Source organism: Hippocampus guttulatus, chromosome 4 (genome assembly GCF_054856545.1).
Source record: "Hippocampus guttulatus isolate MCC_2025c chromosome 4, RoL_Hgut_1.0, whole genome shotgun sequence".
NCBI classification, from domain to species: Eukaryota; Metazoa; Chordata; class Actinopteri; order Syngnathiformes; family Syngnathidae; genus Hippocampus; species Hippocampus guttulatus.
In genome coordinates this window covers 8,310,167-8,337,196 of record NC_141264.1, presented here as the reverse complement: position 1 = coordinate 8,337,196, position 27,030 = coordinate 8,310,167, and the positions used below count along the sequence as shown (strand labels likewise).

Here is a 27,030-nt window from a genome sequence, read left to right as displayed (position 1 = left end):
ACCTTTTATTGTATTAGCACCAGGCATACGTAATTTACACGGAGCGCAAGTCAATGGAATCTTTTTCACAGTTATTCAGTTTAAATGAGTGGACGGAAGTAAACGCGGTTATCCAGACCACAAGATGTCGCAAACGTTTTAAAAGCATGGTGAACTACTCGAATAACACACCGAAGCAGTGCTAGCCTTATGCGGGAATATTTCGTCACATTTGTTTTTTGAATCTAACTTGGGTGCGTTTATGTTGCCCTCGGTCGCTGTCCTGTCATGAATCATAGCTGGACTTGAAGTAAGCAGCTGTTGCCTTGTTAGCTCACAATCGAGGCAAACACGAGCCGAGTATTGCAGTTGGTAACTCATCATCCCATCATGATTTGACCGGGGTAAGTTGGTAGAAGGACGTTCGTACGTACCTTTTATTGGAGTTTTTTTTTTTTTTTACATTTACTAATGACTGTCTTAACTGCATCGTGCTTGCAGTGTTCTTGAAATTGTCATGTAAAATAAATTAAGGCAACACCCGGGTAATATTTAAGGGCCATTTTTTTGTCCAACAGTTGCTACAAGCCGATGTGATTAAGTCAAATAGGTTGTGAATGTTTTTTTTTTCTCATAGGATGTAGTGAGCCGTCCAGATGCTCAAAGTGTTCCGCTGTCCCACGCCCAGGTCTCTCATCTCCAAAATAGGGATATGGCCACGCTCCTTCTGCTCCACAAAGCCTCACCCAGTTCAGGGCGAGGACACTGGAGAGACCCGTCTGAACCCCCTTAACATCCAGATGCTGTCAAGAAATCTCCATGAGCAGATCTTTCGAGGGCTGGTGCCCGAGTACAGAGAAGAAGATGTGGAACGCAGTGTAAGGCACTTGCAGAAGCATCAGCTGTGGGGGAAAGAGACGGCACTGTTACAAGAAGTGGAGCTGAAGCTTCCCAAAATGTACGGGGACAATATTGACGAGCACTTCCGTGTTTTGGCTCAGAAGCAAAGTCTTCCCTACCTGGAAGCTGCGGCCGCGCTGCAGCAAGCAGAGCTTCCTCCCTTACCCCAGGAGTGGACATGGCAGGTTGGCTGGACGCGTTATGGGTCCAGCGGGGAGAGCCACAGGGTTGACTTCCCAGATGAAACAGCGCTTGTGTTTGATGTAGAGGTGTGCATGGCAGAGGGCCACTGTCCAACATTGGCTGTTGCTTTGTCTCCAACACACTGGTAAGGATATTTAAAAAAAAAAAGAAAAAGAAGGGGGGGGGGGTGTTGCCACGGTGTAAGAACTTGAATGACTATGTTTGACTGGCTTCATCCATTTAGGAGCATGGTGTTCTAGTGGTTAGCAGGTCTGTGGTTCAGGGTTTGAATCTGAGCTCTGACCTTCCTGTGTGAAGTGTGCACATTCTAGTCACTCTATGCTTTTGTGTTTTCTTCATGTACTTTGGCTCCCTTAAATTCCAAAAAAGTTAGGCTATGAAGATGCTAAGTGTGGAATGTGAGTGTGAGTGGTTGTCTATACAGCCAGGTCCCTAAATATTTGGACATTGAAGCAAATCCTGATTGTTTCGTTTCAAATCCATTGTGGTGTTGTACAGAGTTAGAATGCTGAAAATTGTGTCACTGTCCAAATATTTATGTACTTGGCTGTGCTACGCGATTACAGATGACCAGTCCAAGTTGTACCCTGCCTCTCACCCAAAGTCACCTGTTGACAATGCTTCAGCTCACCCATCACCTGAATGAAGACATGGGCTACACAAAGTGGATGGATTTGTTCATTGCTTAGAAATTATTTGTCATTAAGTAGACACAACAATGGTATCAAAATAACATAGTGGCAGTGTGTCTTAAAAATGTAATTTGTTCTGTGACCAAATTCTTATGTGTAATTAAACTGAAAGTCCCATCACTGGAGTAACCATTTATGTCATTCTACTAGGGAGTGACGTCGGCTCCATGAAAGCTTTTTCATTTTGCATTTGTTTATTTCACTGTCCGGTTCAATCAATGGCCAGAAGTGCATCAGGCTTTTTTTTACCCACTTCACTCAAATTGCAGCGTATCTAAAACTCGCTCACAGCACTAAACAAACAAACAAAAAAATATCAAGTGGCTCGTAACTTGAAAGACCTTGGGGTAAGTTGGGGTACTTGTAACAGGGTACCACTGTGCGTGGGTTTTGTATGTTCTTGCAAGTGCATGTCACAAGTTTTTATGTGTCCATTACAAGGTACTCTTGGTGCAGCAAACGTCTGATTGAAGAGCGCTACTCCTGGTCAGACCAGCTCATCCTCGCTGACCTAATCCCTCTGGAGACACCAATGAATTCTGTCCGTCCACCAGGCGGTCAGTGGAAGGAACGCCTCATTGTGGGCCACAATGTCAGTTTTGACCGATCTCGCATTAAGGAGCAATACTTAATGAAGGTGGGTGTGCAAGTAGCAGGCTTGTGTTTTTGCACATTCAATTCATATCCATATCCGTTTCTCAAGGCATCTAAGGTGCGCTTCCTGGACACGATGAGTCTTCATATGGCTATCTCGGGCCTTACTGGCTTCCAGCGCACACTATGGATGGCCAATAAGCAGGGCAAGAAGGTGGGCCTCCAGGAGGTCAGCCAGCGCATGAAGAAAGTGGGACAGAAAAGAGACGGTCCCAAGGTTTGTGTATTCGACACTGGCTTTGGGTGGTGTTGTTGTTTTTGGCATAACCTCATGAAAAGGTTCACAGTGGAATGTTTGTGTGCATAGATTGGATTTTGGGACTGGGTGAATATTAGCAGCATCAACAACTTAGCCGATGTCCATGCTCTATATGTGGGTGGGCCGCCATTACAAAAAGAGATCAGGGAGACCTTTATCAATGGCTCCATGATGGATGTCAGGAAGCACTTCCAGGTCTGTCCGACTTTCTGTCCACTGTTTATCCATCCATCAATCTAACAAGCTATCAATGCGTCAGTGTACGGTTACTTTGTCTTTGCTGTCTCCCACAGGAGTTAATGCGCTACTGCGCCTCAGATGTTCAGGCCACCCATCAAATATTTGTTGAACAACTGCCCCTCTTCATGGAGAGGTTGGAAGACATATTTGTCTTAAATTGTAATTATTAGTGGATTTTAACAGCTAATTTGTCCTTCCAAAGATGTCCTCATCCAGTGACATTTGCCGGAATGCTGGAGATGGGTGTGAGCTACCTTCCTGTCAATCAGAACTGGGGGCGATACCTGGAGGATTCCCAGGATATTTATGAAGAGCTCCAGAGAGAGATGAAAAAATCTCTCATGATTCTAGCTGATGATGCATGCCAACTTCTGGAGAGTGAGAGGTGAGACTCTAACCTCATTTTGTCAAAAAACACATATTATTCCTCAAGAGGGAAATGAAATGAAGCTGAATTTTCGACACCAGGCGTATGATTTAACGTGGCTCTTTGTTCTCCTAAGATTGTTGCAATTTATGGTATTTTACATGAAGTACTTGCGAAAAGTTATTCAGGTGCATCTCAAGAAATTGGTATAACGTAGAACAGTTATTTCAGTAGCTCAGTTAAAAAAAATGAACTCATTCTATACATCTTTGGCCAATACCTTTCACAACTTCATATGTAGTACTGACATTTTTTGATTACTTAAGCTATAATCAGTGTTATTATGACAAACATACAATCAGGAAGTGTTTCACTTTGTGTGTAGTGAATCTTTCATTCAGAATGCGAAGTTGCTTTTTTAATAGATCTACTTCAATTACATTTTCTGTGATGCAGTAATTTTGAATTTCTTGTGATGCATCTGCACATTGGAGGACCTGCGTAATTAGCACATACTTTACATTCCCCCCAAAAATATTTGACCAGCTTTGTTTTTGTTGTGTGCTGAAGACATTAGTGTCTGGGGTTAACGTCAGACATCAGGTTTGGAGGAAACCAAGCATTATTATATTATTCCTACATTGATGCTTGATGGTAGCAGCACCACGCTATGGGGTTGTTTTTTCAGCAATAGGAACTGGAAAACCAGTCAGGATTGAGGGAAAGATGATTGCAGCAATGTACACACGCCGAGATATGAAGGAGTGGCTTCAGGGCAACTTTGAATATCCGTCAGTGGCCCAGCAAGACAGCAGACTTGAAACGGGTTGAACATATCTGGAAAGATCTAAAAATGTCTGTGCAGTCATCATATTAAAAAAAAAACTTCAGGTTGTCATACGTCTTAGATGCACTCGACCACTTAATCAGCTCATTCAATAGTTACGGTTGGCCCCTGACCCTTAAGTTCCCCCTTCAAGTTAAACATATGTTTTGGACGATACGTTGCTTCCGCATTTTTTTGCAGCGCATAAAGTCAGAACCATAAAGGCTTAAATGCACGAACCCCAAACTTAACCCCTTTTAAAAATGGAGGGCTCAACAAGAACCAAGACTGTCAGCCAGCCCCTCTCATCCAACATCAATGACCCCTGATGTTACAAATACTTAAATCTCATAATAAAAAAAAAAAGTATCAGGTATTTGCTGTGCAAAAAAGATGAGCCCCCTACCTTAATATAATGACTTATTGTCACCATACCATTGTCCATATCATGTATTGTCTGTATGTTTCCTAGATTCCGAGGTGATCCTTGGATTTGGGACCTTGAATGGGACGTGCAGGAATTCAAGCTGAAAAAACTGCCAGCCAGCAAAAAGAACCCGTCCCCAAAAGCGGTTGAATCCCAAACCGCGACTCCTCTTGCAGACTGGATGGATGGTATCACATTATAACGGTCTTCATTCCGAAAAGCCTTGATTATGATTTACTTTGTGCTACAAGACACAGGTCCACCAGCTGAAGACGACACTGTAGCGGGCCCTCTTCCCAGCAGGCTAGCTGTGGATAAATTGAAGGAAACGGTGAATCGACTTCCCAAGAGAAAGCAACACCTGCCTGGACATCCTGGGTCTGATCTCAAACCGCCAGAACTTGACTTTCACTTTCACTTTCCACTGTTTCTCAATTGCTCCATGTGTCCTGCATCGTCAGGTGGTATCGCAAGTTGTGTGAAAAGATGTTTGCAGACAGCTGGTCGCCGGGAGCGAATCTCATTAGTCTTCAGATGAGGGTGACCCCTAAACTGATGGGTCTGACGTGGGATGGATTTCCCCTGCATTACACAGAGAAGCATGGCTGGGGGTATCTGGTTCCGGGACGCAGAGATAACCTGGACTCCCCGGAGGGAAACATCGGGCCAGCACTTTGCCCTCACAAGTATGTCGTGGACCACACTCAAGTTTAGTGGTTCTCAACCTGAGGCAGAATAATTTGCATAAAATTCGGTGGTACTGTTTTCATAAGTGCATAGCTTTTAACACCTTTTAATCTCTTACCCATTTCTGCTTTGTTTTTCTTCTTCTAAATGTGTTTGTTTTCAATCATGTATGCTTGGCTTTAAAGTGTACATTTTATCCCGTGTTTTAAACTCTTGTGAAGTGTCTTTGAGTACGATGGAAAGCGCGTTCAAAATTAAAAGTATTATTATTATTACATATGGGGACCAGCCTACCAATAAAATAAACAAGCCAAGCCAATTACTGTGTCCTACTTCAGTTTAGGCCAGTTAGAAGCGCTGATATCTGATACTGTAACATAGCACATCAATGTGACTTCTCTGCATAGCATTTTTCGCTCTCTCACACTACTTTCTCCTTGAGTTGCACAAATATGGCAAAAGGACCTCAGCCAAATATGTAGTTTGGAAGTACATTGGGACAAAAGAAAAATGTCAATGTCATGGATAAAATACTACTTTTGCAATGTGTAAAAGGTAACCATGGCTTTGGCGATGTTGAGTCCAACTGTTTGTCGTCTGGAAAACAATGTGAAAATGATTCTGCTCGTATTGTATCTTTCTTATCGGGGTTTAAAGTTGCAAGTGTTTTTTTTTTTAATGGTCACTTGAGTGGTCTGAAAAGTCCCAAAATGTAGTGAACAAATTGCTAAGGTGCACCGAGAGCATTTGTAAAATTGCTCCTATCCATTTGCGCCAAGTTGTTTGTAAAAGCAGGGCACGCCAGCTAGTGATGATGGATACTGTTAATTTAATTCGATTGGATTTGGTTCCTTACTGTCAAACACGCCATGAATACTTTGGTTGAAACTGTTAAACACGTCATGGACACTTGGAAAACATTCTCATCTGCACCCTAAAAGTTTGAGAACCACTTTTCTAAGAATGAAATCCAGCCTGCATAGGATGTATTTGAGCTTTTTGTCTTCTACAGAGAAATTGAGCGTGTTTACAGAGAGTATTGTGATGAGAACTGCAAGGGGGCGCCTGAGTATGTGGACTGCGCACCATCAGAGGACCTTATGTGGACAGACAGCGCTGTTTGGGCAAAGGTACCTATGCCGTATATGATACGACTCCACAATAGTGGGCAAGCAAGTACACTATGCTGCACGCTCTTGAATTAACTATCCATCCATCCATCGATTTTCTGTCATTCTCATTAGTCGAGGGTGAGCTGGAATTTATCCCAGCTGACTCTTGAGCTGGGGTATTTCTTGGACTGGTCACCAGCCATTCAAGGGGCACTAACGGACAAAACAAGAAGTCACACTCACGTTTACACCTATGGTCAATTTAGAGTCTTCAGTTAACCTAACATGCATGTATACCTGTATGTATTTGGAATGCGGGAGGAAGCCAAAGTACCCGGTGAACACCCACACAAGCAAATTGCCCACTGAGCCATGATTTGGATGCAGGGCCGACGTAGTTCACCGTGCTGCTTCTATAATCAATTCCATTTTTAAAAATCAATTTTCCATCAACCAGATGCTACAAAAAAGTCCTAGTAAAGAAAAGAAGATGCACTGAGGTTTTTCCCCCCCCCCCACCAGGTGGAGGAGTTTGGAACACTGGAGAGACTAACAGAGGAACATGGAGTCAAAGCAGTAACACATGGGGTATCCAAATTCTTCTTTATTACCTTTATTCTCATGTCAACAGGAAAGTTACTGTTTTTACATACCAGCTCTCGACATCAATGCTTTTCGTCCGTTTGTTTTTCTTCCAGTTTGTAAAGAAGCCGCAACCTACCCGCAAATCCCACCCTGTCCCAGAGGAGAGTCATTGCCACTATCACCAAGGAATCGGCCCCTACAGCGATATAGACATTCCTGGGTGTTGGTTTTTCAAATTACCACATAAGGTAAGGTGTCAGTGCTTCATCAGTAAGCGACTGGCATTACACTCGAGTCTTTGTCTGTTTCAGGACGGGAATCAAAACAACGTTGGCAGTCCTTTTTCAAAAGACTTCCTACCTAAGATGGAGGATGGTACTCTCAGAGCGGGAAGAGGTGAAACCAATGCCACGCGTGCCTTAGAGATTAACAAAATGATGTCCTTCTGGAGGAACGCTCATAAACGCATAAGGTATCTAGTATTTAACATTGTATTACCGCGTTTTTCCCCATACACTCAGTATTTGATTTAAAAGCAAAGAAATTAGTTAAACTGTCATATGACTAAACCATACATGGTAAGACAAATACGGTTAGCAGAATTACACAGAATAAATTATTAAATAAATCGAAAGGTGCCACGTGGGCCACGTAATAATCCGTTACATTTTGGCAAAGATCTGAATGAAGATCCACATATAGGGATTAAAGTTCAACAGCAAGGTCCATTCCCAGAATTGTAATGGTACCGCCCTTGTATTCAACATTCATGAGCCAGGAAGTAGCCTGCCCGCTAACAGACAAATACTGTACACAATTTGGTTTTACTTTAGACTACACGTTTTACAATACTGTATTAATAAGTACTAATGACACAACATGAGCATTATATAACTTTTGTATAAAATTTCATGATGAACCTAAAATGCGCGCTAACCTTTACTGGTGATCTTAACTTGACCTTCCTTTTTGCACAACTTCCTGTGCAAACAAGGACGGTAACATTCACGACAGGTGAATCGTTCACCACATGTTGTGGTACAATCCAAATTGGTATTTAGCCCTCTTCACCATGCTGGTCACGTTTTGACATCATGAGGCCAAGATGGCACCTGACTATTGAGCAACAGTTCCTCGCCATTATAAGGCCTCAGGCAGGATGTTCTTAGAGGGAAATGGATACTGATCTTAGGGTGTAACAGAGCAGGTTGCCACAGAGATACAGAAAGAATGGAAGAGTCACAGAAAGGCACAATGGAGGACGCCCTGTCTTGTCCAGGGAAACCAAGACAATGAAAGTCTTTATCAAAAAAATGATGAAATTTATATCCGCCACAAAAAATATGGAGAGCACCATTCATAAATCTATCATGGAGTCTTCTCTCCCGAACAGTCAAGCGTTCCCTTTTTTACACTCTTCTTGGGAGGCGCTGAAGTGCAGATCATGCAGCACAATCAGCACTTTGGACAGCTGCTACTTCAGAGAACAGAATGAAGTCTGGCGCATGAGCAAGCAACTTTGCTTGTCTGCAAATAACATGGTCAACATTCATAATGGCACAAACAGTTTGTTATAATATACATTTTAGCACTGTTAGATGTCGAATTCCCATTACAGTCCTTGGAAATACATTGGCCGATTCATGGATCATGAATTATGCCATTCTACTCCTTTACGAGTTGTGCGACAAGTACCCGGTACTAAAACACTGAGCTTCAGCACTACAAAACAACCCCCATGAAAACTACTCTTGAAAGTGCTTGAATTTAACTTGGAAAAACATCATTGAAAACCGAGTTGATGGTCTTATCATAGCTCCCAGATGGTGATATGGCTGCGGAAAGGAGAGCTTCCTCGTTTTGTGAGCAGGTTAGTCTGCCACCGATGCATATTATCCGTATTGACCACAAAGGGTGAAGGAAAACTCAGCATTTCATACAACGATGTGTGTGTTTTCCAAAGGCACAAGGAGTTCGATGAAGAGGGCCAGTATGGTGCTATATTACCTCAGGTGGTCACGGCTGGAACTGTCACACGAAGGGCTGTGGAGCCAACATGGCTGACTGCCAGTAATGCACGTGTAAGCCACTCACACTAAATCTCATGATGATGTACTGTCATGTATAAGCTAAAAGCTGTGTTTGGAATCACTCCCTATCCGCTATCAATACTCATGTATTGAATATGCAATTTTGGAATGCTGTTCAAATGGGGGAATGAATGTCGGTTATCCCTGACAACAAAATGTAGTGCCCTCATTGTATCCCACACTACACTTTTAAAAGTAGTGAACGAACCATGGTCACTAAAAAAAAAAAAGCAATGTATTGTTGCACTAATACAGATTTGTGTGTGTGGGGGGGGGGGGTTGTTCTGGGGTAGAACTGAATTTGAAACCAATTCATGAGTGGTGTCAGGAAAATATATCTTTAGCATAAGTAGAGCAACATACTGTAGCACAACATGGATTGGTGCTTTTTTTGTTTATATTTTATAAAATTATGCTAATCTTTTAATAATGTCATGTTGACCTTGATTCAGTAGGTCATAATTATGCAACAGCAGGAAGTATTTATTCAAGGCATGCCTGAGTAGTGTTCCAAAAACTTTTTTTGGTTTGACTCATGAGTGAACAGTATCGTCCACTGTACAATATAAAAATCCTTATGAAGTGATTTGGGAGTCGGGAATGAGGATTCCGAACACAGCCAATATGTTTTGTGTCCTTAGCGGGACAGAGTGGGCAGTGAGCTGAAAGCGATGGTGCAGGCACCACCAGGTTACCACCTGGTTGGGGCCGACGTGGACTCTCAAGAGTTGTGGATTGCAGCTGTGCTCGGAGAGGCCCACTTTGCTGGCATGCATGGTGAGATTTGGCATCCATTTGTTCATTTTTCTATACTGCTGTGAAAAGGTATTTGCCCCCCCCACCCCCACCCCCTCCTGATTTCAGGGTTTTTTTTTTTGCATATCACAGAAAGGTTTCAAATCATCAAACCAATTTTAATATCACTCAGACAACCCAAGGAAATACAAAAGGCAGTTTTTAAATGCCAATTTAATTTATTAAGCCCCCCCCCCCCCAAAAAGAATATACACTGTATATGAATATTGTATATGTGTGTGTGGGTGTGCAAACCTGTTGCCTTAAAACCGTGTATAACTGATTTATATTGAGTATTGTCTATTGTAATCTTCCAGTGCTCAAATCCATTGACTTTCCAAAAACTACTAAGTACTGTAAATTCAACTTAATATTCAGGAGCCGTGAAGGCTGAATTCATTTTTTGTAATTGATGAGTAAAACTACAGTCTATCAACCTGGAACAACAAAAAAACATGTTATGGAACACCTCCAAGCCAGTCAGGCAAAATACCTTTCTGTGCGGTTCAGGTTGTACGGCGTTTGGCTGGATGACCCTTCAAGGGAAGAAGAGCCAGGCCACTGACCTGCACAGCCGTACAGCCGACGCCGTGGGCATCAGCAGGGAGCACGCCAAGGTGTTCAACTATGGCCGCATCTACGGCGCAGGACAGCCCTTTGCAGAAAGGCTGCTGATGCAGTTCAACCATCGCCTTAGCCAGACAGACGCTGCCAGTAAGGCCAGGCAGATGTATGCTTGCACAAAGGGGTTACGCAGGTACTCTCATTCATTGTAAACCTTGACTTAAGAGATTCAAGGCGATCCACATCCACGCTCATAACACAAAGCACTCATCGCTAAAATCAAATTTGCTTGTTGAAATTACGGTTCATGCATTTACTCCACCCCAATTTTTAGTGATGTTTTCAATTAGCATTGTACGATGTTTAACTGGGGCTGTGCGTCCATCCAAAAAAAACAAAAAAAACAAACACGATTCAATCAGCACGCATCCCGATATATTGGGTGTGGCTCAGTTCGAGAGGGATGGAATGAGTTTATTTTCTGCATCTTCTCATGGACAGAGGTCCACGTACTGTATGGGAAATTGTTTTACTGTCCTTGGCTGGCTTTTTAGACCACATGAACTCTTTCAACCGTGGTATGTAAGAACTACTCTTGTCCTGCTTCTCCAAGTTGACCACACAGTACACACACCCCTCTCTAATGTTTTTCAACTTAAATGGGCATCATCCAGTTGTTCTTCTCAGCACTGACTTTCTTCGTACCCTTGCTTGGTAAAAATACCTGCGCAAAAAAAACAAAACCCAAAAAAAAAATGGGAGCACAAAACGCAAGACACTCACTGCCAGTTGTGAACTGATGGTGGTTGGATATTGTGAAGGTGACTGACCCAAGCTTATAGCAGACTGTTTGCTGGTCACCAAAAGGTCAAAATTGTCCTTGCAACTCACAGCAGACAAATACAGCGACAGCTCGTAACTTGAAAACTTTGTAACCGCACGATGTGACTCAACAGTTTGTTGGGTTTTTTTTTTTGTTCTGGGGTGGGAGGTCAGATATGAACTATCAGACGAAGGTGAGTGGCTGGTCACTGAGCTGGGAATTGAGGTGGAAAGGGAGGAAGATGGAAGCGTATCCCTCCAGGAGTTGCGGAAGATCAGTCGACTGGCCTCACAGAGGTGAGAAATTCAACACCTGCAACCACCATTTTGTACATCTCAGTCTTCACCGATTGTTATTTCCTGTCTTCCATCTTCTCACTTGATTAATTCAGTTCCCGTCGGAGAAAATGGGATTTAGTTGGCAAACGAATATGGTTTGGGGGGACAGAGTCGGACATGTTCAACAAACTGGAGAGCATTGCGCATTCAGCCCAGCCGGCGACACCTGTACTGGGCTGCAGGATTAGCAGAGCTCTGGAGCCCAAGGCAGTCAAGGATGAGGTGAGCTAAGGAACTCACCGACACCAAACAAACTTACACTCGAGGACAGTGAGTCAATTTTTTTTTTATTATAAAGGGGTAAAATATTTCATTATTTAATCACTGCTTTTCAAGATTGTGCTATTGATCTAATTAATTGTAGTTCATTTCAAAAAGTGAAATTCATAGATTCATCAAATTGTCTCGTTACTCACATTCTTTACTTACTATATCTAGAAGCAGTAGTCGTCAGCTAATTAAGACTGATACAAGTAGAAGTTCTGATTTAACATTTGTTTTTTTTTGTTGTTTTTTTTTTACCAATGGATTGTACACAATACCCATTCCGATAACATGACCTAAAGAGAAAGAGGTTTCTGTTTTGGATTTTTTTTTTTTTTTTTTTTACAGCAACATGCTAAATTAAGTTATACCTGAAAAACATGTTGAATCCCAGGTGCTGGTGGATTTAGGGCCATACGAGGCATTCATGGTTCACCTCAAATCATTCTTGTAGCCGACAAAATCAAAAGGGTTCTCTTATCTTGAGATGGCGCCGCGAGAGTGGCTGCCTTTACAGCAGATCCTATACATTTCGTTCTTCTACTTTCTTCCTTTCATAATTTCACTGCTGTAAATTGGGAATTTCTCCATTGTGAGACAAATTTTTGACATTGTGAGACAAAAACATTGTCTTATTCTTATTAATATGGCCACACATGGGGAATCTCTTGCTTCTCAGAATCAGTTGTATTAGCCTTTTGTTGTTATTTGTTTTGATTTGTGTTTAACATTGTGTCATCTGCGATGGTGGAAAAAAGTAACTCCTATTTTGGCAAAATAAGCAGTAGAAATTACAGATATGTTTTGAACCTCTGTCTCCTTCTCTTAAGTCAACAGTCTCAAACTTGGGCATTAAACTGGACGGTGATTTCAAACTCGATCGGCAAATTGGTGCCGTTGTCAAATCCAGCTTCTTTCACCTTAGACAGCTGGCCAAAATAAAACCTCTCCTCTCACATGAACACTTTGAGACAGTAATTCATGCCTTTGTCACATCCCGGCTCGATTACTGCAATGCCCTTTACTTTGGAGTCAGCCAGTCCTCCATTAAGCGCCTTCAGCTGGTCCAGAATGCCGCTGCTCGCCTCTTGACTGGTACTCGTAAGAGGGAGCACATAACTCCTACTCTGGCATCCCTTCACTGGCTCCCCATTCATTTTAGAGTTATTTTCAAGATCCTCTTATTTGTTTTCTAATCTCGCGCCACCTTACCTCTCTGAGCTCATCCGCCCCTACACACGTGCCCGGCGCCTCAGGTCTGCGGACCAGACCTTATTAGAAGTACCAAGAACTAAACTGAGGCTCAGAGGGGTTCGAGCCTTTTCTGTTGCTGGTCCCTCTCTCTGGAATGACCTCCCGCTGAACATTCGGCAAGCCTCCTCGCTGCCCATCTTCAAAACCCTCCTCAAAACTCACTTGTATTCTTTGGCATTCGACTCAGCATGACTTAGATTTGTTCTTGGTTTTACTGTTTGGTGCTTTCTACCGCCTTTATTACCGATTTGTCTTACTGTTTATTGTGCATGTTAAATTGCTCCATGTACAGCACTTTGTATGCAGCGATGGCTGTTTGAAAGTGCTCAATAAATACTGTTGACTTGACTTGACTTGACTCGCGAGTAACAATTAAGTTGTCCAAAAAAATTAAAATACTCAACAGATGCCTGAAAAATCTCCACAAGTACAATCAAGTATTTGTACTTGGTTACTTCCCAACACTGTTAAATCCATCGGAAAACTATTTTCTGAATGACAATTGATACTAGACCCGTTTTCTACATTAAAGATCATTTCGGGGGGGTTTTCTTACGTAATATTAAAATTTCTTTAGATGGTGAATTCTGGGTAAACTCTGTCTTCACTGAGTTAATGTTAAGAGGTACTTTATTGGTTCAACGATGTGAATATGGTTTGTATTTTGCAACATTAGGTACAACTACACATTCTAAAGCTCATCGTTTATAAAAAAGGCCCCATCATGTGGCCCAAGTGAAGTGGTGAGTGAAGTTCACATGTGAGATGTCACATTTATGCCGGGTTTTCCTTGTGTCAGTTCATCACCAGCAGGGTGAACTGGGTGGTCCAGAGCTCGGCAGTTGATTACCTTCATCTGATGCTCGTGGCGATGAGGTGGCTCTTCGAGGAGCACGACATCGACGGCCGCTTCTGCATCAGCATCCACGACGAGGTGCGCTACCTCGTCCGCACCGAAGACCGATACCGAGCAGCGCTCGCATTGCAGATCACCAACCTTCTTGCCAGGTCTGTTCACAGATGGGGTAGACCTTTGTGGAAACTAAATTGGACATGGACTTCGGTGTTCTGTGTGCTGCTTTTGTCTCCCGCAGGAGTATGTTTGCACATGCATTAGGCATGCGGGACCTTCCACAGTCCGTCGCTTTCTTCAGTGCGGTTGACATCGACACGTGTCTGAGGAAAGAGGTCACAATGGACTGCGTCACCCCCTCCAACCCCATGGGTGTGGAACGAAAATACGGCCTTCCTCCTGGTGAGCCTAAAACCAAATACACCTGCTGACAATGATTTTCAGCATTGAGTGCTGCAAACTGTCAGCCATTCTAGCAGAGTGCGGTCATGTTGCTGGGCGAGGTCATACATACATATTGAGAAAATGAAATTAGCAATATAATTATAAAATGAATAATAATTCACCGACTGCCAATGAAAATGGATGACTATTATCTTTGTGAAGGTTGACTTTTTCATACAGTACTTTCGTCAGTACAGTACAATGAATAAGTCATGAACAAAGCTCACAGTTATATCAATCATGAACTTAATAGAAGTTACAGAAGTACAAATTGATCACGTAACACCCATGATGCAGTATGGTACAGTTTTAATGTCAGCCATAGGAAAACCTATACAAATTCGTTCAGAAATTCAAGACATGCTAAATATAGTGTTTCTTCATAATTAAATTAAACAAGAGGTGAAAACAGATACACAAGATGTGCTTTCAGGTGAAGCCTTGGACATCTACCAAATAATGGACATCACCAAAGGCTCCATCAGTAAAGGAAGACAAAATCTTATGGACCAGGCCAAGGACACTCGTAACATGTGAACCCAAAATGGAGAACTGCCTGGAAGCTCAACAACATGCAAGCAGGAGATGCGTGTAACCAACGTGAGCAGCTCAATGTTTCCGTTTTTTCTTCAGTTTGGGTTCTTGAGTCTCTTCCACAGCTTGTGACTCAACCTAAGGCACAGAAACAAATGCAAATGCTGAAATCAGACCTGGACAGATTGATCCTCCTCGAGTGCAGATGACGCTTACCTCCACAGTGTCGTCCTGCTCCTGCAGGGCCGCGTCTAGAGAAGCAGCATTGATACGGAAATCTCTCGAGGTGCTCAGTTTCATGTATTGCATCAGATTGACCTGGATGAAGCAGATGCCATTGAAATGAGTAGTTTACACTTTTTTCCCCCCCAAGGCATTTCAAACAACAGACATTCACATGTACCTTTGACTTCTTTGAGAGTGTGATGACGTATTTCTCATACTGTTCAATGCTGAAGATCAAGTCGGGAATGGCCTTTGTCTGACGCAGAAGTTTTGCCTACCCAGAAAGCAAGACGGGTGTATTCACTTAAATCTTTCTTTTGAAGTGTACACTGTACAGTTTATACTCCCTTTTTAAAAATTAAAACATGATCAAATGCACCATGATATCTTGATGGGATGGGTGGGCGCACCGTACCAAATGCTTGGCTTCATCATGAAGAACACCACGCCGATTGGGGGTGGGAGGTGAGGTGCTGTCACATTTTTTGCCAATGACACATGCTAATGACTAGTCAGGAATGGCCTTTTTTTTTTAAATAACTAATTTTTCAACTGGGGGTTGGGTGGGCCCCTGGAGATAAGCAGAATAGAAAATTGTATTGTTGATTCTGTCTAAATTACTTTGCAGTTTGGAGAGGACCAGGCTGACGTCGATCAGCTGTGGGAAGTTGAGTAACTATTATCCACTCAGGCCAAATGTCAGGCACAACTGCATTCCTAAGGGCAATGGGGCATCATTATTGTCCTTAATAGGACACTGAAAGACATTCATCTCATGATTCGGAGTTGAGGGTGCACTTAAGTCAACTTGGATAAGGTTGAGCTCACTTGACTAGCGTAAGTGAATGATTTAGCCCATTCCTAAAAGCAAATAAATATAAGGAAGGTCCTTACAGTGGCAGCAGTGTTCACCTCGTTCTTCTTTTTCTTCTTGTCTGCACCTCCAACACTCGGCTCTCCCCCCTGCAGAGGAACAATGGGAACATTTACGGTCTGTCATTTCAAATCTGGTTTTGAAAACTTGAACCCGTTTGCACCTGAACATATGTGATGAAGAAATAGCATTGTGGAGTCAGATGGGAGCCAGAGAGTTTGACCTGCATTGTGGCAAAAAATAAAATGAATTAAATTTGAGCATCACATCATCTGTAGTGCAAATCTCCCAAGATTGTTGCCAAGACTCACCAGCTTCTCAAAGCGGGAAGGCAATTTACCACTCTGACTGGCACAAACTTGAATGTACTAAAAATGTGAAAAGAATACATTTATATCAAACTGGGTAAGGTACATATATAGTACTGAACTATATATAAAAAAAAATGTAAATTTCAAATTAAGATGGGGAATTGTGGAAGTATCCAAATTGAAACCTTGTTTTTTAAAATGGGAATTAACTGAGAATTGCAGGTAAATAAATAGAAACGTATCATATTCAGGCTGAAACATTTGGTCATAAACGGACAATACAAAATACATAGCTGTCCTTGTCCACATGAGGGAGCATTACAGTTCCTTATTTGCAGCATTCATTATTTTTTTTTCTTCACATTAACGGCACCCTATCTGAAGCTTGCCTGTTCCTCAGATTTTTACTCACAACACAAATGGCCTCAAAAAAGAAAAGGTTATTCAGAAAAATAAAATCGACTAAACGACAGCTCATACCTAAGTCAAGGTACCACCATATTTGCATGAATTGTATTTGTTTAGCTCTCTATTTGGAGCGAGCCTTCAATTTAGGAGCTTCCTGCTTCATTCCCATTAATTCCCATGGAAAGTTTCTAACTTTGGCAAATTTCCAGGAAATTTGCAACCCTAACAATAAGTAGAACAGATACACACATATTTAACGAGCGTGGTGAGGATGGCGTAAGTGCGACTCAGAACTTTGAGCAATGTGATGGTGCAAGTTCCGGGCTGCAACGCGGTCTGGACCAACTCGTTGAGTGCAGTCAGAAGTGTTCCAAGCTGTAATGTCACTGCTTTCTCTGCAGGGTCCTGCTGGTCTGCAGACTGCGTGGCCTCTTCTACTTGTCAGAAACATAACAGAGCCCCAATCATTGTTGGCAACAGAAGAACACGTCCACCTTAAACCCGAAACTTCATGCCAGTGAGCATCAGTGTAAAAGTTTCCCTACCAGGGCATGATTTGTCAACGGCCATCTGGCTTTTCTTTGTGCCAATTAACCAGTCCACTTCATCTAGCACCTTGTCCACTTGAGACAGGACCTGCAGCTGGAGTTAGAGATTACAAACATAATGACTATTGTGATAAAAGTGACTTTATACCTTGGGGGCGGGGGAGGGGGGGGGAAAAAAAAAGGAAACCACTTACTGCTGCTGTCATTGCTGTTTTCATGTTGACAATAGCAAAGTGCGACTGCTTTTCGACCTCCACATCCTGGTAAGAAAAACAACAAGATAAAACAAAGCTGGTAATGATGCTGTGTATCCATCCGTTTTCTATCCCTCTTGTACTCATTTGGAGTCATGGATAATCTGGAGAATCTCGTAAATAGTGATGATGTGGCAATGTTCTCATTGCCGCTACATCGGCCACGCTTTAGAACAATTTCTCTCCAGCATTTCAGCTCGGTAACAGCATCTCACATCATTTGATAACGTACCTGATCAATATCGCCGAGGTGGCTATGGATGTCCTGACAGAGTTCCAGCAACAAGCTGGCAGGGCTCTTAAAAAGAACATGCAGGCTGAAGAGAAGTGAGAGAAGCCCCTTGGACAAAGCAGAGTCCTCTAAACACAAGGACATGTTTTGGTCAACCAATCAAAACCAACCAATGATGCTCGCTGGCATTCACTGACCAAAGCTGGTCTCCTTGCAGATTTTCACCGTCCATGTGATCATCTGAGCAAACTGTTTATTTGATGCGGATGTCAGCAGAACTAGTATGTATTTGTGATACGATCATTTCATGATTGCATACGTACTTGCTGAGAGGAGGGATTTAGCTGGAGTGAAAGCACGCTCAAAATGTTGACCAATAATTGAGCTTCTTTGCTGTTAAATTCCTCCTCTCCTCGACTCAACTGGGCAAACAGCGCTCTCTGTTGAGAAAGAGCAAGTACAACGCATAATGAGCGGTGATGACCGAACAATACATCTAGCCGTTCATCATCTATACTGCGTCTTCGGGCAGTAGGTGTAAAGCCAAACATTCAGGCTCGCATTCACAGCTATGGACAATTTGACTCTTCAATCAACTGTTTTTGGAATGCTGGGGAGAAGCTCAAGTGCGCCAAGAAAACTAAGGCAAGCATGCAGAGTACAAACAAGGACCTGAAATTGACGGATGTAACAGTATTTCATCTGTTCACAATCTTCTGGCTCAGCAATGTCGTCCGAGTTATCTAGAAGATAGAACACAATGGAATTACCGTCTACACTTTATTCAACGTGAGTGGGTTTTATTTCGGCAAGTCAAACCAATGGATGAGAGAAGCTTGGTCATCTTGTCAGGATAGCGCTGCTGGCATGCCGTGAATACCCCAAGAAGGCCTTCCAGGCTCAATTGTGACAGACTGGACCGCTTTTCTTTCTTCCCAGCATCCTCCGTTGCACTGGGGACGTTGGTATACCGCCACATCAGCACACTGTAAAATGCCCGTTACGTCACAGATGGGAGCACAAATGTCAAAACACATGTTCGCTGAATCAAGATTTAATGAAAATTTACAATAATAATACATAAACTAAAATTGGGGGAAAAAAACTAATCTCATACTAAATCTAATAAAAAAACTAAACTATGAAGCATTTTTGAAAACAAAAAATTAACACTAACAAACTATTTCAAACGACTGCGTAACTGTCTAAATGAAATAAATACAAACAATGACGCCAAATCCAAAGCTATTATAACCCCGCAGCTAAACGATTCCGACCTTGTCATTTCACACAGGAAGCGGAAAGTCGAGTCTGAACTTTGGCCATCTGGGCCATCTGTAACTCCAGTATCTTCCAGCTGCTGGATCTTCTGCACAGCCACGCAGAGCGCGTAACGTACAATTTCTCCACTGGAGCGCAACACGGTGAGCGCCTCCTCTCTGCTCTGAGAGCTGTCTCTGGAAACCACAATATTGTATCTTGATCACCTTGCAAAGGACACTATGTTTCAACTTCCTCGCTGTAGTTATTTTTTAATCAGGACCCAAGAATTAGCTCTCACTTTCAAAAAGGTTGGTGACCCCCGCTCTTGACCATGAGCGAGGAAAACATTCTCGAGAGTACATACTGAGCATACTTACCGAAGGAGCGCAGTGACGAGAGTTGATATGAAGCCCATTGAGAGTAAACTCCGAGGAATTTTGTTTGAGGCCTGCCGACCTTTTCCGGATTTCTCCCTCAGGATCTCACACAGCTTGTTGTAGCGGTTGAACAGTTCCACTAACTCCTCAAAGGCACTTTTACTGAAAGTGTCATGCAAAGTTTCTAAATATGAAATTCCCCATCACACACAATACAGGAAGTGACAAATACTTTGTACCTGTAATTGCCTTTGACAAAATTGTACTCCAAGAGGACCTCGTAGAGTCCTATCACGAGCACAGCGTAGATGTTATTCTTCACACCAACACTGGATACAGTGGAGAATTCTGCCGACTTGTCCTGATGAAACACAATGACCGTTGCCAATAACTGGGAAGAATGGGCTTGTGTCAAGTACATTCAACCGACTCTGGTTTGAGATCGTCACTTTGGTTTCTGATCAAAATGTTCATTTATAGCTTAAAATCTGAAAGCGCCGCAGTTGATTTATTGGAATTTATCAGTACGTGTGCAGTGTGCGTACCAGTTCAAAGTCCTCCATTTCACTTTTGATCATGCGTTTTGTGATGCTCTCTAGAATAACGTGCAGTTCGGATTGATATCCCTCATCCTCATCCTCGTCTTCGTTATCATCATCGTCGTAATCACTGATTTTGGCTGATCGCCGCATATTTGTAAGCCACAAAAGGCAGTGTACAGTGCAGGATACCAGGTGGGCCTGAGATAGAAAAGTGTTTACAACACATAGCGGATACATGTCAGAAATGACGTGGTCCACTCCGGAGTAAGATTTCAACAAGACTTTGACGAGTTGTCCATTATCCAGAAGAACATAGGTCAGTGTGAAGTTATGACCTAAAGCAAATCAAAAACAGCAAATCAGTGTCAGTAAAAATCAACAGTACTAGAGGCTCCTGAAGGTGGATCTGTTCTCCACTAGCTGTGATGCAGGGCTGCAGTTTCACTGGGGGCAAGAGATCTTGTTCGGGTTCGTAGTACCTCCGCAACTAGGAAACAAACCACAAATGCTACAAACTACAATGCATGTAACATGACAAGAAGGTCATTGTGGACAAATAGTAGGAGACATTCATACCTGTGAGAAAAGTGTCTGCATGATGGAGCTTGCAAGTTGGGAGTTCCGACGAAGAACATCATAGAAGCCCTGAATAACACATCCATCAACACGACACATAAAAAAGGGAGATCACATGAATCTTCTTAAACTAGATTGCAATGTAATATGTTGTTGTGACTTTCAGCTTGTCCCATCAACGGTCACTAGAACTATCCATCCATCCATTTTCTGATCCACTTTATCCTCACAAAGGTCGCGGGGAGTGCTGGTGCCTATCCCAGCTGTCTTCAGGCAGTCGGCGGGGGACACCCTGAACTGGTTGCCATCCAATCGCAGGGCACACATAGACAAACAATCATCCGTGCTCACACTCACTCCACGGGACAATTTAGAGCACTGGTGTCAAACTCAAGGCCCGCGGCCAGATCCGGCCCGCCACATCATTTTATGTGGCCCCCCGAAAGAAATCATGTGTGTCAACTTGCATGATCCTTGCTAAAAAAAATACTGAAAATGTCAAATTATCATGTGTAAAACATTTCATTGAGATTATGCAATACTTTTGTGACCCTTACAAGTAATAAGGCGATTAAACATTTTTGTGGTTTCACTGTGATAACGGCCCTCCGAGGGAAGACGTAACTCAAAAGTGGCCCGCGACAAAAATTAGTTCGACACCCCTGATTTAGAATGTTCAATCAGCCTGCCATGCATGTTTTTGAAATGTGGGAGGAAACCAGAGTACCTGGAGAAAACCCCACACAGGCACGGGGAAAACATGCACACTCCACACAGGAAGGCCAGAGCCGGGATCGAACCCACGGCCTCTGCACTGTGAGGTCAACGCGCTAACCACTCGGTCAGCAGGCCACCCTCGCTAGAACGAGTCACGGGTAATTTGATTTGCACTTATGTCAATGCAATAGGGATATAACAATACATCTAATAATTTTTGTATTTAGTTCTGGCACTAACAAAACACTGCTAAAACAATAATTTTGTCGGATGAAGCTGAAATTAGAACGGAAAATGGAAAATCGAATCCGGGCTTGAGTGAATCATTACATCCCGACAATGCAATATCACCATGCTCAGATGATCAAATCTGCATCTCTGCATAGCCCTAGCAAAATGACTAGAAAATAACATGAATTGAACACGAGGCTTAGAAAAACAGCACAAACCTCATAGAGCATGAGACGCACATCAGCCTGCTGGCCAAGGCAACGACGCAGGCTGCTCAAGATTTCCAGACAGAAGGCCTCGTTGGCGGCAGCGTTATAACGGGAATGAACATCCACATGGATCTGGTTGGGTTTACAGGAAGACAGTTGAGCATCTGTCACAAGTCATACACCAAATGTGGGACTTGACTGTATTCCGCCTCTCTTTTATAAGAATACAATCCAATCTTCACATACTTTAAAGTCGATATGCATTTTTCTTTTCTCCTAATAATATGTGTTACTGCAGAATTCGGCCATCTTCCCAGCCCTTGAAAACTTAGCAACATAATTCAAGCGCTTCCAACAATTTCAGGCACTAGTATGAACCTGAATGAAGCCCCTGCTGTGTTCCATACTCTATTAAGTAACTACCTACCTGGCTGGAGGAGATTGTCTGGCTGCACTGGCTGGAGGCCAGGCTGCCCAGCACTTTGAAGTTCTTCAGCAGCAACAAGAAGCCAGTTACAGCTGACTTTCGTCCATCCAGTTGGCTGACAAAGAATCAGAACAGATCTTTAAATGAGGATATCAAGATGCTCATTCAGATATGAAGCCACCACAATATGGCATAAATTCCACAATGCACAAATATGCTGACCTCGGCTCAAATTAGCAACAAAACACATTGGGGAATGTGGAACAATCCGTATACCTTGAAAACATGGCCTTGCGGAGAACCAGAATCAAGGCATCTTTCATAGACATGCTGACTTTCAGCAGAGGCTGGAAGTCAAACAGTGAAAACAATTTCCGCATGTTTCTCATGATGTGCGTATGTGAGCGCCTGCTCTGTGTTTTCAGTACCTGGACAGCTTTTAGCAATCCCTGCACAGTGGGCAGGGGAAGGTATGACAGGTGGTCAAATGTCTCTGTAACCTTGGAGGATGATTCCAGCAACATCATTGGAGCGGAGGTTACAATGTCTGAGAAGAGGTCTGAGGACACAGAAACTCGAGTTACAGTGTCATCAAAATATATTACTTGGCACTATACAGCACATTTTCATTTAAAAGGGAAGTCAAGTCTAACATTCTCTTTACTATTCTAATATGAATGTTCCTCTAAACATGGTACTCCGATTAATATTGCGTTTGAGAGTAAGGAATTAAGCAGCAAAATCAAAACAGTTTTTAATCCATCTCAAGGGGTGGCCGTTTTGCCGCTTGCTGTTGACCGAAGATGACATCACAGTTGTTGCTCAGGGCTCAACCCAGAGAACAGGTGAGCTGTGACAGGCGTTACGTGAGCCCTTTTCATGTGACTTCCCCTGTATAAGGTACACTTAGCAGCCACAATGTTATGAGCACTTACACAATTTACTGAGATTCAACACAAGAGCTGTATTTTTTTTAAACTGCTTTTACAAAAGATAGCGATGTTGACTTTTGATTACATTTTGGTACCATATTGGATCGGACGGTGTGTAAGCCGACATAATGATATCGAAAGTGATTGTACATTGTATTACCTAAAAAATGATTGACAGGTGAGGCAGTCTTTGTGACCAGTCGATTCAGAACTTGCTCCAGTATCTCGCCTCTTATTGCCTCATGCATCTTACAGAACAAAAACACATTGCAGTAAGACAGTAGAGTAGAGTCAACAAGTGCAGATAGTGTATTACAAAACAACTCAATGTTACCTTGAAGCCCTGGAGGAGCACCTGACCTCCAAGCTTACATGCCAGCTGAGAAGGAGTCCGGGCCACAGCAGCAGAACCTTCTATGGTCTTTCCAAATGGTCTGGGTTTCGGTCCAAATGTATCCATTAGAAAGAAACCCAGCTGCACCAGGCCCTGGGTCACATGATCCCATCCAAAGACACTGCACAAAAGGGTCCAGGCATTTTTTTCCACAAGAAACTATTTTTATACTCCATGTGAACATAGCAGAAGTGTGATTGCTCACGACCAAGTTAGAATACACAAAAACACACGATCAAGCTCTGAGTGGCCACAGTATGGCCAGAAAAAACACAACGAGTGCCACAAACCACGAGGACATTCAGTGGCATTTAAGTTCAAACGTCATACAATTTGGAAACAGTCTAAAAATTCACACAAACACGTGGGAGGTTGTTCAATATTACAAACATATCTATTTCTGGGCCGCTTGTACAATGTGCCTAAGTTAACAAAAAGACTGGAATGCTTTCTTTGCCCATCCATCACCAGATTTCTAGCCCACCATCAAAGACATGAATGATGACATTGCCTGTACAGTTTATAAAAAGGAAGACCCATGAACAGATTATTACATAATTCAGCTCTACAAACATTTTCTGAACAGCAAGCCGTTTCGTAGAGAGTAATGTTGATTGTTGCATGTACAAATATAATGAACTCATGACATGTAAGTGCTCACACCTGCTTTTCACCGTGTCCAAAATCATCTCAGCGATGCTACAGTGACCACGAGGCAGGAGGTCCTGCAGGAACTTGGACCCCTGCAGCAGCTGCACATCTTTCAAGCTCTTGAGAATTGCCCCCTTGAAAAGTTCAAACACCTATCGAATACAAAGAACAGTGGGGGCCAGTCATGAATAAGCAGCCAGGAGACAGATGAAGCTAAAGGAGGAGCATCTCGGCCACTCCCGACCTGTTCCTCGCAGCGCTGGATCTGTGCAACAGAGAGCAATAGGGCAACGCTGAAAGGGCAAAGGTCCCCATATGAAGCCTGTTGGAAGGGAATGATTTATGGCATCCAGGAAATGCATGAATTAGATTGTGTAACCATTTTCTGAAATGACTGTTGTGACATTAGGTACTTTGATGCTTTTCAGGAATTCTCTCCCAAGTTCATGGTTGAGCCTCACAGCAAAAACAATGTGGAGGATAACAGTGCCCTCCACGTGCCTTAGCTGGTCCTGCGGAATGGACTGAACTTCTAAATCTGAGTTCCTAACAGAGAGAACAGAGGAAGTGTGAGGACAGACAATAATGGTTTCACGTGGACAGTGCAACTTGCAATGTTTAAATCACCCACTCTCCATGTTTCCGCTCCTCTTGCTGGTGAAGGTCTTGCTGCTTAAAATAATGAACGATTCCATCGAGCACCTGTTTCTTGCAACCCTAAAAGGTGTAGCGCGGCCATTTAGACTGTATGGAGGACTTGTTTACAATACATGCCTGTCTCTCACCCTTCTACCTTTGCAGATAACAAGAGCAACTGATAAACAAGTGGCGGAATTTCCTGCAGGTCGAGCTTGCTGAACATGCGCAGCACTTTCTCCACCACGAACCGCAACTCATCCAGTGACAGAGGCACATCCCTAAAGCGAAGCAGACAAACTCGAAAGGGTCAGAGCACCACTTTGAAAATGTTGCCAAATATCGCTTGGACAAAAACACCAAATAGGTTACCTGAACATCGTGGCCAGGTGGATAACACATTGTGAGTCCCATCTGCAGGATAAATGCAAACATGTTGTGAGTTTATTCCTCTTTGGAAATGACTATTCAGTCTTTACTAGTTTTAGGTGATTGAATCAAATGGCCATTGTTGCTTCACGTGTTGATGCACAGAGTTGATCGGAATAATAAAATGATAATGAATTCTTTTTTTTTTTTCATGGCTGGGAGCATGAGCTATTGTATTAGATCACCTGCTAGCGCAAAGGCTGTTGATCAGCTGTTTCTTGTATTGCTCACCACTGAGCTCACCTGTGGGTAAAAAAAGAAATGACAGAAAACATATTTTTGAGTGGGAAAAAGTTTGTGTAGTTTATTACAATTTTCATCCACTATTTGTACTAACCTTTGCTGTATGAGAATGTTTCACAAGCTGTTATAGCCGTAAGTACAGTCGGAAATAGCTCCAAAGATTTGCCATTGCCTATTTTTCCTGCCTTGATTTCTTCAATGAATAGATCTGCTAGTTTTGCAAGCGAGGGTCCAACCAAAGTGTGTGTCTGCATTTACACAACACAAACAAAATAAGAAATAGAAAAAACATGTACAAGAGTGAGTGTCTGATGCAAAAGAAGAAAAAAAAACATTGACAGAAAAAAAAGAGTTTACACAGTCGGTAATGCTTTCAATCATCCTGTTCGCTGCTGTTTTGTTTTTGGTTTTTGTCCAATTAATTGCTAAGAAGCGGCCCGGTGGGCCAGTGGTTAGCACGTCGACCTCACAGTGCAGAGGTACCGGGTTCAATCCCAGCTCCGGCCTCCCTGTGTGGAGTTTACATGTTCTCCCCGGGGCCTGCGTGGATTTTTCTCCCGGTGCTCCGGTTTCCGCTGATTGAACACTCTCAATTGTCCCTAGGTGTGAGTGTGAGCGCGGATGGTTGTTCCTCTCTGTGTGCCCTGCGATTGGTTGGAAACCGTTTCGGGGTGTCCCCCGCCTACTGTCCGAAGACAGCTGGGATAGGCTCCAGCACCCCCCGCGATCCTTGTGAATGAATGAATGAATAACTGCTAAGAAATTAAAACCTTCACTTCTTGCTGTCCTTCAACAGAGCATCTTCCACATTTCAAATACTGTAAGGCCCCTGCCTGCGGGGAGGGGGACAGGGTAGTGAGCAATAGGTGCATTGTGTTTTGTACCTCTAACATGAGCAGTCCAATAATATCAGCTGCCACTTCACTTTGGAGGTCACCAGACTCACAGAGAGGGATGCAGTGTTGGTAAAGCAACAGTCTGCGTTTTGAACCTTCACTAGATCCCGGTGGCGAGCCTAAAATAAAAAGGAGTCAACATATTTTTTATCCGAGAGCGATTCTCATTTAAATGGCAACATGTGAAAATATGTAAATTAGGTCACACTAGGTTCCAGAAACAGGTTCATGGCAAGAACGTGGTAAAGAGTAATTACATATTGAACAAGAATTCGCAAACAAAAACAATGCTCTTACCTTTGAAGACGGCTTTAATAATTTTGCCAATCGTTTTCCCCTTGAGTGCACTACTGGTAATTAACGTAGTCAGCTTCAAAACAAAGAAGTGAGTCGTTTACATTTCCGACTAACCAGGTGAGCATTAGAACGAAGGGTGCAACTTGTTATGCGTTACCACGTCAATGCTGGTTACCTTGCTTTCAGAGAGGGAGGACAAGTATTTTTGAAGCTCTCCAGAACTGTCACCATCTGATAAGGAAATAATTCTTTCCATTTCAGCCTTCATGGTTGAAGAAAAGTGAAAAGATCAGGCAGACACACACAGCAACAGAAAAACGTCAACAACAGTCCCCCCACCACAGGATCTTTGCAGCAGCATATTTCCCGCCAGCAACGAGCACTTCCGGTTCTTTTTGGGGGGGCGGGGGGTTGCCATGTTTTTTTAAATCTTTTTAAAAAATCTTTTTCAATATGATGTTTGAACA

The 27,030-nt window shown here is 42.9% G+C and overlaps 2 protein-coding genes across 7 annotated transcripts; one reads left to right on the top strand and one right to left on the bottom strand.

Moving 5' to 3' along the window:
- Nucleotides 1-186: 186 nt before the first annotated feature.
- Nucleotides 187-15,494, top strand: polg (polymerase (DNA directed), gamma). Of its 5 annotated transcripts, none has more exons than XM_086108953.1 (23): nt 187-383; nt 668-1,207; nt 2,217-2,412; nt 2,479-2,646; nt 2,737-2,883; nt 2,982-3,061; nt 3,131-3,313; nt 4,594-4,736; nt 4,800-4,926; nt 5,010-5,234; nt 6,248-6,365; nt 6,870-6,935; nt 7,046-7,180; nt 7,244-7,404; nt 8,749-8,802; nt 8,896-9,013; nt 9,664-9,799; nt 10,328-10,574; nt 11,378-11,500; nt 11,596-11,764; nt 13,860-14,068; nt 14,155-14,315; nt 14,779-15,494. In XM_086108953.1, exons 2-23 carry the CDS (start codon nt 780-782, stop codon nt 14,892-14,894), a joined length of 3,510 nt encoding a protein of 1,169 aa, XP_085965079.1. In that variant the 5' UTR covers nt 187-383; nt 668-779; the 3' UTR covers nt 14,895-15,494. The 5 variants fall into 5 exon arrangements, with proteins under 5 accessions (XP_085965079.1, XP_085965081.1, XP_085965078.1 ...); XM_086108955.1 differs by having other exon boundaries at nt 617-1,207; nt 4,806-4,926; nt 14,791-15,494; XM_086108952.1 differs by having other exon boundaries at nt 617-1,207; nt 4,806-4,926.
- fanci (FA complementation group I) lies at nt 14,650-26,916 on the bottom strand. 2 transcript variants are annotated; one of them, XM_086108950.1, is made up of 37 exons: nt 26,739-26,916; nt 26,564-26,636; nt 26,255-26,385; nt 25,465-25,618; nt 25,313-25,370; nt 25,071-25,112; nt 24,856-24,979; nt 24,694-24,779; nt 24,476-24,608; nt 24,307-24,384; nt 24,075-24,214; nt 23,352-23,532; nt 23,178-23,265; nt 22,514-22,644; nt 22,362-22,432; nt 22,086-22,200; nt 21,668-21,790; nt 20,502-20,570; nt 20,311-20,412; nt 19,929-20,123; nt 19,623-19,744; nt 19,384-19,545; nt 19,021-19,200; nt 18,563-18,729; nt 18,416-18,486; nt 18,067-18,183; nt 17,941-17,992; nt 17,744-17,871; nt 17,452-17,517; nt 17,255-17,351; nt 16,959-17,143; nt 16,302-16,358; nt 16,154-16,213; nt 16,011-16,079; nt 15,295-15,390; nt 15,108-15,209; nt 14,650-15,029 (listed from the first exon to the last, which is right to left on the bottom strand). In XM_086108950.1, the coding sequence occupies exons 1-37, from the start codon at nt 26,829-26,831 to the stop codon at nt 14,967-14,969; spliced, it is 3,981 nt and encodes a 1,326-aa protein (XP_085965076.1). In that variant the 5' UTR covers nt 26,832-26,916; the 3' UTR covers nt 14,650-14,966. The 2 variants fall into 2 exon arrangements, with proteins under 2 accessions (XP_085965076.1, XP_085965075.1); XM_086108949.1 differs by having other exon boundaries at nt 14,650-15,209.
- Nucleotides 26,917-27,030: the final 114 nt, after the last annotated feature.

Excerpts from the sequence above, each read along its gene's own strand:
- polg (XM_086108951.1), top strand. The coding sequence starts at position 636 with ATGCTCAAAGTGTTCCGCTGTCCCACGCCCAGGTCTCTCATCTCCAAA. Across the intron at positions 2,413-2,478 it reads AGGAGCAATACTTAATGAAG|GCATCTAAGGTGCGCTTCCT; the intron begins GTGGGTGTGCAA and ends CCGTTTCTCAAG. Across the intron at positions 7,181-7,243 it reads TTTTCAAATTACCACATAAG|GACGGGAATCAAAACAACGT; the intron begins GTAAGGTGTCAG and ends TGTCTGTTTCAG.
- fanci (XM_086108949.1), bottom strand. The coding sequence starts at position 26,831 with ATGAAGGCTGAAATGGAAAGAATTATTTCCTTATCAGATGGTGACAGT. Across the intron at positions 24,385-24,475 it reads AATTCCTGAAAAGCATCAAA|GCTTCATATGGGGACCTTTG; the intron begins GTACCTAATGTC and ends CCCTTCCAACAG. Across the intron at positions 19,201-19,383 it reads CTCGTCACTGCGCTCCTTCG|AGACAGCTCTCAGAGCAGAG; the intron begins GTAAGTATGCTC and ends TGTGGTTTCCAG.